The sequence below is a fragment of the Lagopus leucura genome, unplaced genomic scaffold (assembly GCF_019238085.1).
Source record: "Lagopus leucura isolate 7727_CA_CO unplaced genomic scaffold, USGS_WTPT01 Super-Scaffold_100009, whole genome shotgun sequence".
NCBI lineage: Eukaryota > Metazoa > Chordata > Aves > Galliformes > Phasianidae > Lagopus > Lagopus leucura.
Window position 1 is genome coordinate 15,304,504 of NW_024962266.1, and position 12,844 is coordinate 15,317,347.

At 39.9% G+C, this 12,844-nt stretch overlaps 1 protein-coding gene across 1 annotated transcript in view; it reads left to right on the forward strand.

Annotated features, from left to right (window-relative positions):
* The first annotated feature begins 11 nt into the window (after nt 1–11).
* Nucleotides 12–12,844, forward strand: part of COL24A1 (collagen type XXIV alpha 1 chain) — a 147,868-nt gene continuing 135,035 nt past the window's right edge. The window contains exon 1 of the mRNA XM_042872986.1: nt 12–209. Coding sequence (XP_042728920.1) covers nt 181–209 — 29 coding nt within the window. The 5' untranslated portion in view covers nt 12–180. The remainder of the gene's footprint in view (nt 210–12,844) is intronic.

Here is a 12,844-nt window from a genome sequence, read left to right on the forward strand (position 1 = left end):
TGACGCAGCACTGGAACAGGCCGCCCAGAGAAGTGGTGGAGTCGTCGTATTCAGTTGATATGGGGCTAATATAAAGAAAAAAAAAAAAAACCAAAAAAAAAAACAGCAAAACACAATTCTGATTCATGAAGTAACTGTTTATATGAATATAGAGAGAAACATACGCTTATAGAACTGTTAATGCGTCGTTTCAGAAGCAGTACCTTTAGGTAAGTATATGTGATTCAGAATTCGTATTTTAGAAATATTTATTTTTGACTGGAAACATAACTTGGTGTATGCATGCTATGTTTGCTTTGCATAGTATTTTGTTGTTATTTATGTGCAGAATGTTGATGCTCTTTCTTCATTATTTTACAAATGTTTGTTTATCCTAACAAATACTGCTATCTGATAGTAATTTTCTTGTATTCAAGTCTTTTTATAAAACTACAACTTATGTGAGATCTGCTGATAGCAAATCTTCCTGTAACATTTTTGGTTTTTGCATTTCACTCTTCAGTCATGCCAGTTTGTCTGGAAGAGGATCACTGCTTTTTTACAATTCTGGAATGTATTTCATTATACCATGTCATAGCTCTATTATTGAGCTATTTGGAATAGCCTAAAGAGAGAATAACACATCAGGTCAAAATACTTAGTGCAGTTCTAGTTCACTTAGAAAATTCAATTTATAATAAAAAATAATTAAAAACTGTATGGTATAGTTTGTCAGCACTTTGTATACTGTTCTGTGTTTCCCCACACGAGGATTTCAGGGTTATCAAGAACAAGGTGCTTTGAGGTTGATTAAATTCACTTTCTAGCTAGTGAATTTCAATATTCAGTTGGAGCTTGGGAGCTTCAGTTAGAATTAAGTGCAAGCACTATCCTGAAGCTAATAGGCCTTTAAGAGCTGAGCTGAACTCACAGCTCCTGCAATTCTTTATTGGTGATAAAATGTAGGGTAGCATATCAGTGCCTATGTGCTGTTTTCGAGAAAGAAAGTATTTGGGGAAGAAGATTATTGTTTTACTGTATGCTTTAGATGTATTAATGTATGGGAATGCACAAATTAAAACAGAAGCATAGATCTTTGGGCTTCTTGGGGCCCTATTCTCTTAAATCCTATATGTTCATTAGCTTATTACTAGAGGATTAAAGCTGATTTAAGAACTTTATCTTTTTCCCAACTACGGCACAAAAACTGCTGTAAGTTCTGTTATAAGGTGGGCACTTTGCAGTAAGACAAGAGAATCTCAGACTTTTCTCTGGATACTTGTATCCTTAAGGAATGTCTGTGTAGAAGATAGCAATTATTGGATATCAGTGGCTCTAAGTGGTGCATTTGATCTGAGTAGTGAATAGTGAATGAATTCTACACTTGGATTTTTGTTAACAAGAAAATCAAGTAGGAACTGTTAACATGCAGCTTTGAACATCATCTACTAGAACTGAGTCCATCATTTTGCTTTGGAAATGAGCAAGAGTAGAATTGTTCTGACAAAATCACTTTGGTGTCTTCTTACAGGAAAAGTGACCTGTGACCCAGCCTCCTTCACTGACAGACTGTTCAGTGGTATAAGAACTGTGTACAGCCCTCACTGTGCTGGAGCCTTAGAGCTAGCCAGCACAAACAGAGATCAAAGCAGGGCATCCAAGGAGGGGATTGCACGAGAGCACAAAGAAGACACAATGATTTCAGGCAGATTTCTTTTTGTTTTTGTTGAAAATCTTCCTGCAGATTGTTTTAAGGCTGATATAGGCTGTGCACGTTCTATAAGGCCAGAGAGGGGTGAAAGTATGATGTTGATGTCCACTGATGAGGAATTTAAGCAGTCAAAAATGTGGCTTCACTGTAATCACACAGGTCACCCTGCTACACGCTTGGCTTCAGTGTATTTTCTTCTGAACTCGCGGCTTCACTTAGTAGTAAGGCTTCCAAACACTTGAAGATAGGGCCTATTTTATATTACCATCCACATCTGTCTACATATTTCACTCAGGATTCTTAATGTAAAGTCATTGACTTGCAATCTTCTGCAACTACAAACAGTCCAAGCAAGTGGTTCCCATGCAGGTAATTCTGTTTGTACTAATAACAATAGTATTTTTTCTCTCCAGAAAGCAAATGATGTATAAACAGACCCTTTTTGTTTAGGTGTTTGATAGAATGGATCAAATATGTGATTAGCGTATCATTTTATGACCGATTAATTCATTGAAAAGGGATAGTAAAAAGGATGTTTTAAGTGTAAGACTGCCACTTATGGCAGAGTAGACATGGCATTTGTTGTGTATAGAGCCATACCTTCACAATTATTGAAAACATAAATATTTAATATGCCACTATTTCCTTTGAAAATTGAAACTAAGCCATAATGGTTAAGTCTGACATGCTTCTCAACCATTTCACTCTTTAAAAGATCTTTAACATCTAATTTCCAGAGCAGCTGTTATACATACAGAAACCATCTCCGGATCTCCCATCACCATTTTAGGCATGCTGAGCCCTTTTTCATTATCATGGTGACCACGTTCCTATTCTTAGTAAAGCTGCTTTGCAGAGAAGCAGCACGCTCTGCTGGGGCAGCAATCCACTTACTAATTTACAACTCCACCCACTAAATGCTACTTTGAATTATAAACTACCAAAGGGAGGCATATTTTTAACAGCCTCAATTTTTACGATCATGACTTATAGAAGTCAATGATGTTTTTGAACTGCACAAATGCTAAGTTGTCATTCCAGGTTATTTGCAGAACATTGGCTGTTCTTTCACAGTAAGGTTTTCCTCCCTCTCTTCACTCGAGAAATTCAGTGCACCAGGGTACTGCAAAATGCGTACCAATAATTCATTATTTTTTTAGAGAATATAAATCCTAGGATATCTGAAGAAGGACCTCAGCCTAGAAGCTTTCAATTCCTGTGAAAATTCTTTGCCGGAGTACAGGCAAGCTTTCCTGACTCTGTCCTGAGCTTTATTTCCAATTTGTTTCTGAATTTCTAATCACAGAGTAGGATATCTGTTTTCTGATTCATTAGCATGATGAGGCACTGGAACACGCTGCCCAGAGAAGCTGTGGATACCCCCATTCCTGGAGGCATTCAAGGCCAGGTTGGATAGGGTCATGGGAAGCCTGCATGTGGCAACTGGGTTGGAATTAAATGAACTTCAAGATCCCTTTCAACCCAAGCCATTCTATGATTCTACAAATCGCATAAAACATAGTAATGACATGAAAAGATGTTTACATCTTGCAGTTTAGTGTTGGATTTTTTTTTATGCTTAAATTGGATTGTGTAGTAGCAGGTAATTTGGGTGCAATTTGCTAGAGAAAGTTTCTCCAGCAGCTCCTGGCTTCCATTTTTTTATGAAATCCCAAAGCTTGACTACAGAAAAGCATTCTTGCTCTGGAAGGCAAGGATGGTGGCTCTATATAAGGTTCAGGAGGATCAGAATTAGCGCTCTGTAGGTGGCAGCCTGACCACCAATATGTTGGTAAGAACAATCTAAAAAGAGGAAACTGGATTTCTCTGCAATTAAGTGAAAGCTGAATGATCAGGTTTGTCTTGCAAGAATTTTTAATCCTAGTTTTTAAAAAACTGGGTTGTTTTTCAAATTTAAATAATGTTCCTACTTTTGTTGTTGTCCAGTTTTGCTAGGGTTTTGGCTTAGGAGGAACTTTACAAAGGTATTTCTGAATAGGCAGAATCTTCTGGTTGCTGTACCAAGAAAAAAATTGAGTTCAAGTTCTGAAAGTGGAGAGTTCACATAATTGTTCTGATGTCTGCTGAGGATGTTCCAAACCTTAATAATTTGACACATTTATACTCCAGCACTGACACATTCTATCAAATTTATGTGACTTGGAAATTGGTATTTAAATTCTTCTTTGCATACTTATATTTCATGAGAGTTTTCCTGACAAAACATTCAGAGATTATATTCTTGCTGATAACTTCTCTTTCTTTATGCTCATATAATAATGGAGAAGAAATGTGGTTGCCTCCTAATGACGTGCTTCAAGTTATTAGTCTTAAAGAGGGCGAAAGTTTATTTTTATTGTAACTATTACCATTTGGGTTAATATTGCTTTATAATAGTGAACCTTGCAGAACCTTCAACCTGCTCATCACGCATAAGTTCCCAAAGTGTGAAGAGATAGATCTAAGTGCTGTACGAGTGAATGAAGTATTAAAAAGTTGGCACAAAATTGCCACATTTGATTCCAGATTTTAATAATTTAACATCTACTTTTGTCTGGGATTATGTAAATGAGATACTTCCAGCATAATTGTGAAGACTCATACTTGTAGAGTTCTGTGAAAGAGTAGATGGATTAGAGAAATCCTCCCAAGGTGAATGTCCAAGCTTTATTTACATATTTCTTATTTTGTATGAATGTATAAATAGGTGATGGGTGCTTATAATATCTTACTGTATCAAGTTGCCCTTAGAATGAGATTATTTCTTTTATGATAGATGAGGCTTCTGATGGCACCTAAAATATTTGATCATGCTTCCTGAATTATCTTACTGTAGTATGAATTTGATTATCCATTCAGAAACTTAAGTCCTTGAATCTAAGAATATGGAATTAATTATCCTTGCTTAACATTTATCACACTGGAACAGATAAATCATCCTTTGAACTAGATTGTTTCCATACCAAGACATTATTCAGGATTAACAGAGTTATCAAAATGTTATTAACTAAAAATCCATTGGCCACTAAAAGACGGCTTTCTGAGTCAGTGTCTGTCCCACAGATTTCCTTAAAATAAATGAGCTGCTCAGTTCATTCTGCTTCCACAACAGCTTTTGATGGTCTGTCTGTTACATGAAGGCGTTCCTTAGCACTGCAGAGAGCATGGCTCCAGGTGAGGAGTGACAAAGGTGCACGTGGAGAGTTGCAGTCCCATATTTGTATGAAAAATGGGCAGATGTGCAACACTTTTCAGGTACACACACAAACATAAAAAATATTTGGGAGCAAAGTGAATGTCTGTGATTGTAACTGTTGTGCTCTAATTTCAAAACAATTTCAAAACACATTCCTTTTGTCTGGTATAGCCTATATTCATAGTTGAAATGGAACAATATTCTGATACAGAAATATCCTAGAACTGCTTGGTTGCTTTTCTGTTACTTCCTTTTTCCTTTAAAAGTCGTCCTGGGGAAAGAAACTCACAAATTTGTGAACGTTACTCGGAAGTTTGGCTTGGTTTCAGCTAGGACAGAGGGATGCTTTTTTGTTTGTTTGTTTTCCATCATAGTACCTGATATGATGGTATATTCTGGTTTTAGGGGAAATACAATGTTGACAACACACCGATGTGTTAGCTGTTGCTGAGTAGTGCTGTACAGAGCCAAGACATTTCAACTTTCTGTACTATTCTGTGTACAGTTGTGGGGGGCTGAGGGACACAAGGTGTTGGGATGGGCAGTACCAGGACAACTGACCTCAACTGGCCAAAGGGGTATTCCATTATATTTGACACCCAGAAAAAAACTTTAAAAACTGTGGAGCTGCTTGGGGACTGGATAGGCATTAGTTGGTGGGTGGTGAGTAATTTCTTTGTGCATCGTTTGTTTTGTGAGTTTATATTATCATTACTATTACTATTCTCCTTTCCCTTTTCTGTCTCAGTACGTGGGTTTTTTTTATCCCAACCCAGGTTTTTTTCCAATGTTGTTTCTCTCCCCCTCCCACTGGGAGGAGTGGAAGGAGCAAACAACCATGGTGCTGAGCTGCTGCCAGGTTAAACCACAACAAAGTTGGGCACTGCTCATTCTATATGTGCTTGGACATTCTATTTTTCTTAGTTGAGAAAGGAAAAAAGGCAAAAAAATAAAAACAAGTTTTAATTCAGACAATGTTTCACATTAAATTAAGCAGTTTTTGCTCATTTGCTTAGCACTTATACTTTTTTTTAATATGCCAATTACATCAGTAGTGGCCATGGCTTTGTTAAAAATCTGTAGTTTTGCCAGTGATATCAACAAAGCCAGGACCATGTCATAACTTTCCCTACTCAGTGTACTTGCAGGAGATGTCCATAGCTAGATTCTGAGGGCTGGATTTTCGATTTATTCAGAACAATAGAGAATTGTGGACTATTTCAACTATTTCAACCCGGTCATAAACAGCCTGTTACTTTTGTAGGCAGTGATTCTGTTCCAGACCCTTAACTTGTCCACTTGAATATATCTCTATTATGTGCTCGAAGAGTCTAGCCTGCATTTCTGTGTGTCAGGCCACTTAAATCTGTCAAGTGTGAGAAATGATTTTACCCAGTATATTTCACCCTTTGAATTTGGCAAATTCAGTGACATGTTACACCACAAATCATGTTTCTCAAATATGTCCCTAATGATGTAAAATTCATAGAATAAGGCACCTGGTAACCATCTGACAGTGTCAAAGTATTTGATTTTAATTTTAGACCTCTTATTCCACTATGTAAAACTTAGAATTGCCTTCTTATTTACTGTGTGTATGTGCTGGCAAATACAGAATTCATGTTTGATCTGCACACCTGTTTGTGGGTGACTATTGACTGTGACTGTATTTTTGGGATTAGAAACAACAGACTTAGTGTACATGTGAATGTCTCTCAGAAGAACATGTTGCTGACAGCTGCTTTATTCACTGGGAACTAAGACATAAAAAGAAGTTATATTTAGATTCCATTAACTAAATATTCCAGGATTTTTCTGTTCCTAGTGTAGACTTAACTTCAGCCAAAACAAAAGATAAATTGCTCTTGACTCTTTGGAGCATCTGCTTAAGAGACATGTTGGATAGCCTTTCAGTTGCATTAATCTCATTAATGAAAACTCTTCTTTTTAGTGAGTACATTGATTATACATCATATAAAATAAAGGATGCAATGACTGAGCTTGGTAAAATTAGATGTAAATTTGATGTACTCATTGTACAGTAACACCTCGTGTAAAACACACAGGGAAGGCCAGTCTCATGGCTAATGCCCTGGTAAAAATTACTTCTTTATTCTTCCTGAATACTCACTGTATACAGGACTTTGCTCGCTTAACTCCATTGGCTTTGGAAAGATCACTTTCTCCAGTGACACTTACAGTGCTTCAAGAACTAGAAGGCTTATGGAATCACCTATGCAGTGTTGTACATTGTTGCAGAATCAGTCTGGAGTTAGATGATTTCCTGTTCTTGTAAACTCCAGGTCAACTCACTACAGTAATGGATCCTTTCAGATGGACAATCTCCTTATCATCTTTACAGCAGAGCTTGTGAGCTGTTGCAGCTAACTATTTGGGCACTTAGCCTCCTGCACATATATGTGTAGCCAGAGGATTTTTACTTAATCTTTACTTAATCAGCTTTCCTTGTCTCTTTTTATTGGGTAACACCACAAGAAAACATAAACGTGTTCAGTCTGTGTCAAATGGGAACAATTAAATACTCTCAGTTTATTCATCAAAGAGAGAGATTGCAACATGAAGGCCATCTTGGTGTTGCTTTTTCTTCTTTGTAGAGATAAAGTGAAATGGATCCAGAGTCAGCAGGAAGAAAGAGGCTGGAGAGGAGCCTGAAGCACTGGGGCAGTTTCTGCATCTGAGTTGCACTACAAGCAAGCAGATACCTGCAATTGTGACTGTTCAGCTTTTGGGAGAAGTTCTCAGAACACATGGCAGGAGTTAATTAGAGGAGAAAGATGGGTGTTAGAGACCTAAAGCATGAATCAGACCTAGAGAAAGTCCAACCAGCTGAGCAGCATGTCCTGGGCCATGAACGCTGCTCACTCTGGCTCCGTCCTGGAGCTCTGCTGTGTGTGTCTGGCCCTGGCTCCTGTCTGCTTTTCCAGAGGTATTTGGCTGGAAATGGATCCCCCAATGCTTGCACAGTGCTTGCACAATGGGTGCAGGTCCTCAAGCTTAAATGGAACATTGCCTGCTCCTGGCAGCGGGAGGTGAGGATAGGCCAGTGCTGATCCACTCAGGTGGGAGCTTCCCCGTGTTACAGCCTACAAGGATCCTCCTGCAGATTCCCACAGATTGAAAGTCAGTACTAAGACTTCTTAAAACTAGCAAAATGGAAATAGAGTCCCAGAAATATGTTTTCTTCAGAGCTATGTTGTTTCAGGTTGCATGTCTAATGTCATGCATTAGGGTGGTCAGGCACTGGAATGGACTGCCCAGGGAGGTGGTGGAGTCACCGACCCTGGGGGTGTTCAAGGAAAGGCTGGATGTTGTGTTGAGGGACATGGTTTAGTAGGAGCTATTGGAAATAGGTGAACGGTTGGACTGGATGATCTCTTAGGTCTTTTCCAACCTTGGTGATTCTATGATTCTATGATTCTATGTCCTGTAACATGTGCTAGATTTCCAGAGGTGGTAATGCCAAGGTTACAACAAACCTGATACATGAGAGAAATAAGCATAAACTTAACACCCAGGGGTAATTGCCCTTGTATATATTCTTTTACTGACAAACAAGGAAAAGGGACAATTCAAAGCACTTTCTCAATCTTTTCCTTGTTTTTGTCTTTTGGTTTGCACTTTGTGTTGACCTAAGCCCATCAATGTGTTTCATTTTTTATTAGCTATCAAATGTTGCTCTCAAGAACAAAAAAGAGAAAAAAATCTATTTCTTTTACAACAAAGCAAAGCCTTTCACTGCCTGGAGAAGTGAAAGCTCTGGACAATGTTCACCCACTCATCTTCCCATTTTGATACAGAGGAAGCAGGCTCTGCATTAAAAAAATAATGTATGAAGAGCAATGGTAAGTTCAGTAGCAATGTAAGCAGGGAAATCAAACCAAACGTTGTAAGAACAGCAATTACAAATATCAGTTCTTTACTTACTGAATGAAAAACCATTGCTGGGTACGGTGGCAGGAATGGGGAAGATTTGGTATTTTCACACATGCAATACTGTTAGAGAAATGGACTGCAGCTGAGCCATCCCTGAAGCTGTGAAGGTAGAAGAGGCAGTAATTTGATGGTTCTAGATGCACCGAGCAGCAGGACTTGGCTTTGAACAACAGCAATCATTAGGCGGGATGAACACAAACAAGGAGGGATGGATGCAAAATATCTTCAGAGCAATTAGGGATGGAGAAAAGCTTGTGGCAAAAGAGAAATGGCAACTTTATAGTCTTCAGGCAGAAGAGAGCACAACTGCTTCCCTCTGCCATGTCCCTCAGAGGACATAGCTGTCACCTGAACATGTGGAACTTCTCTGCTGTAATGGGACCGATTCTTCCAGTAGAGCAAGGATTTTCCCAAATGTTCAGGCCAACAGACCAGAGAAGTTACCAATAAATCTGCCCTGGGACCAGCTGCATCCCATTTTTCAAAGACAATGTGCAGAAAAAAATGTGAAGGGCAGCAGCAGTGTGCACGACCCCCACGTGTGTGTAATGAAATGTGGTGCGCACACGGCCGCTGCTCAGCAGAGGCGCTGGAAACTTGGAACGGCTGCCAAGGGATGAGGCTGAAGCTGCACAGAAACATCCAATCAACACGTACTAAGCAGGCAGCCTGAAGGACTGCTTGAGATAGAAGCCAGAGTTCCCTTCAGAGCAGACAGGAGGACCGCACAAACATTTCTGCAGAGGTTGGCAATTCGTCCCCTTCTCTTCAGACGGTTTATGACAATTTGTGGTCATTAATTTACTACTACTGCAATGACCTCAGTGTGATTAATAACACAGGACTTGCATCTTTCTATTAAAAGACTCACCCCAGAACATCCTGGGCTCCCAACAGCTGGAAGCAGCCTGCTAAGGAAGTTTTTTTTCAGGATTGTATGCAAAAGGTCATCAGAAAACCAAATTAGTGTTCTGTATTGCATAGGCACTCAGTTCCCTCAGATGAGGTTGCAGCAAATCAGGCTCATCACGTGCAACTTCTCCTTGCTGCCAGAGACCAGTTAAAATATAGAAGGCACATGTTATTCAGTGACTTGCCATAGAAAGAATATGAAGGGCTGTGTAATGGGGGAAGGCTCAGAGTTACTGTTGTATGGAAAGTTCCTCATGCTCCACAGCTAATAGAAAATGGTTTGCTTGGAAAACTGTAAATAAGAGAACATATGGCATAAATTACACCATGAGGGCTAAGCAAATCTTAAATTCTAAACATCCTCTTGGGTTAGACCTTCTTCTTAGCAGTCTTCTGCTGTCTCTAGCATAAGCTGATGCTTCAGTAAATATTATTATACTGGAAGAGTTTGTTTTGTTTGGAGGTTTGATGTCAGAGAAGCAATTCCATTGCAGCAAGAGGCTGCTCAGCAGTGGCACACCTGAACACCCTGCACATGGGGAGAAAACAGCAAGTCTGAGTCCTGGCCTGGGGGCTTCCAGCAACCATCAGCTGTGCAACAGGGGTGCTCGGCTCTGGTTCTGTTTGGAAGACAGAAGGACATTTGCACAAGATGGAGTTGCGGTTATGAGTCAAATACAGCTTCCTAGGGGCATGCATTGCATTAGAGGAACCTTTCTCAAATCTTTTAAGCTATTGCCAATTAACTTACACATCATTTTACACATGTTAAATCTTGAATTCCCAGTGGAACTCAATCAAATAAAGGAGCTCTGATCATGTTTCTGGAAAACTTTTGATTTACTAAGTGCGTCCTACAGTGAGCAGAATCATTACCTGCACTGTGCTTTACATCTAAACACACTAGATTGTCAGTAAAATCATCACTAAAATTACAAAGCTCATGGAATTTCTTTCCATAGTTTTTGTAGATCATTCAGACTTAGCAACGTCCGCCTAATAAACAGCAAAAACAGTTTCTGTTGATGCTCTTCCTGTTTTGAATAATTTAACCTTATCTTTAGATAATTATTTGTTTTATTAGCTATTTTATTGTGAATAACAATTATGTTCATAGCATTTTTGTGCTCCCATTACCGATGTGCACCTGAAACAGAGGAATACATTCTCCAGAGGTGAGGCCATCTCCATTAGCTCCTCCCCAGGGAAAAGTGACTGCTTGTTCCCTGTGCATGCACCTCAAGAGCAGCTCAGAGTGCCCAGGCAGCTTCTGGTGCTACTTCTCTCTGCCTGATAGAGGTTTATCCATCCTCGTGCACATCTGGTCTGTATTTATGCACTGTAGAACATGGAAAAGTAAAAGCTAAACACATGGATTTAACCTATTTCACCTAAAGAGGTGAAAAGTGGGTGTTTAGATATTACTGGTCTGTAGCTGGCAGTTGCTTACATGCTGTGTAAATCTCCAGGCATCACAGCGACCAAGTGTGGACCCACAGTGGTGGTGGGGCCAGCAAACAGATACCAGTAGGCTCTTAGTGCCTGAATGGCCCAGGAGAACATCTTGGGCACAGCTTCTCTGGTGCAGCACTGGTTCCAGGCTGTTCTGAACACGGTGCAGTGGTCTGGCACAGAGGGATCACCTTGGTATATTATGTTTTGGTTATGCATCACTTGTTGTATTGTAGGCTTGCACTCAGGTTAGTGAAGCAAACCCAGAGCTGGAGGGCAGGTGGCAGAAACTTTTTGCCATCAGCCAGAGCAGGGTAGTGCCCATGGGGCCAGGCAGGGAGCAGAGAAGAGATGTTCACAGCTGTGAAACATAGAATTATAGAATCGTTTGAGTTGGAAGAGACCTTTAAGTTTATCTAATCCAATTCCCCTGCACTGAGCAGGGATACCTACAGCTCATTCAGGTGCTCAGAGCCCCACTAAGCCTGACCTTGTGTTTTTTCAGGGATAGGGCATCCACCTCCTCTCTGGGCAACTTGTGCCTGTCCATCACCACCCTTATTGTAAAAACTTTGTCCTTATGTCTAGTCAATCCTCTACTGGGGTCTGCAGACGACATCTGGGGGCACACCTTCCCTGTCTCTCCCACACACATCAACTTTTTGATTTCTGCAGGTCCCAGCTAACCATTAGTGCCATAACTCACATCGTACTGGGAGATGCTGTGGTGACAACCAGTATTATAAGCAATTCAGAAGCGACTTTGAAGTGTACCATTTATGCTGTGAAGCAAACCAGACCTGCACCTGCTTACACCACTGTATTTATCCCTTTTTCTAAGTAACTGTTTCATTAGCAATTGTTCATTCTACTTTAAAAGGTGTAAACAGACAGATGGCTTCACCACATAAATCATTTTCACATGAAGATAGATGTGCTTTCTGCAGAAGTGAAATTTATGCCTTCTTTTGCTTACTCCTAATAACAGGAATGTGTATGCAAATTTCCTATCTCCCAATAGCTACAATAAATTACTCTGGGGCAGTTGAACCCCTTCCAGCTTGATACAGAAGTTCAAAGGAAAGGCAAATGTATCTTTTTTTTTCCCTGCAAAAGGTGAGGCAGGTGCTCTCAACAGCTTGAGTAAAGGTTTTAACCCCATGTTAACAGATTTGATGATACTGTGATTTTAATTCTACAACACCTCCTTGCACATAGATTGCTATTCAGTAAGCAGGCAAGTAAAATTTACATAAATATGTAAATGACACAGGTACAAATAAGCCCCCAAATCTAGACTGGTTATTAAAGATGTTATTGCCCTCTATATCAGAAACAACCCCATCAGCAGCTCTTGGTAAAGCTTCAGCTGAGATTTGTTGCCTCTGATTGTTATGGTCAATGCCAGTCAATCCCTTTCCCTGTATAAACCCCAGGCCTGAATGGGTCCTATTGTTGCTGGGGTGAGGTGGCTGAGGTGTTCTTCTACAAAGCCAGCTCTTGTCACCTGGGTGAATGTGGACCTTGTGCAGCTGTTTTGGGTGTCTTCTGGGAGAAGCAACGTTGAAGTAAGGCTGTTATATGTTGTGACTAGAGTACCGTGCCTACTGGGGTTGGTATGCTTGAACTAAATTGATTCT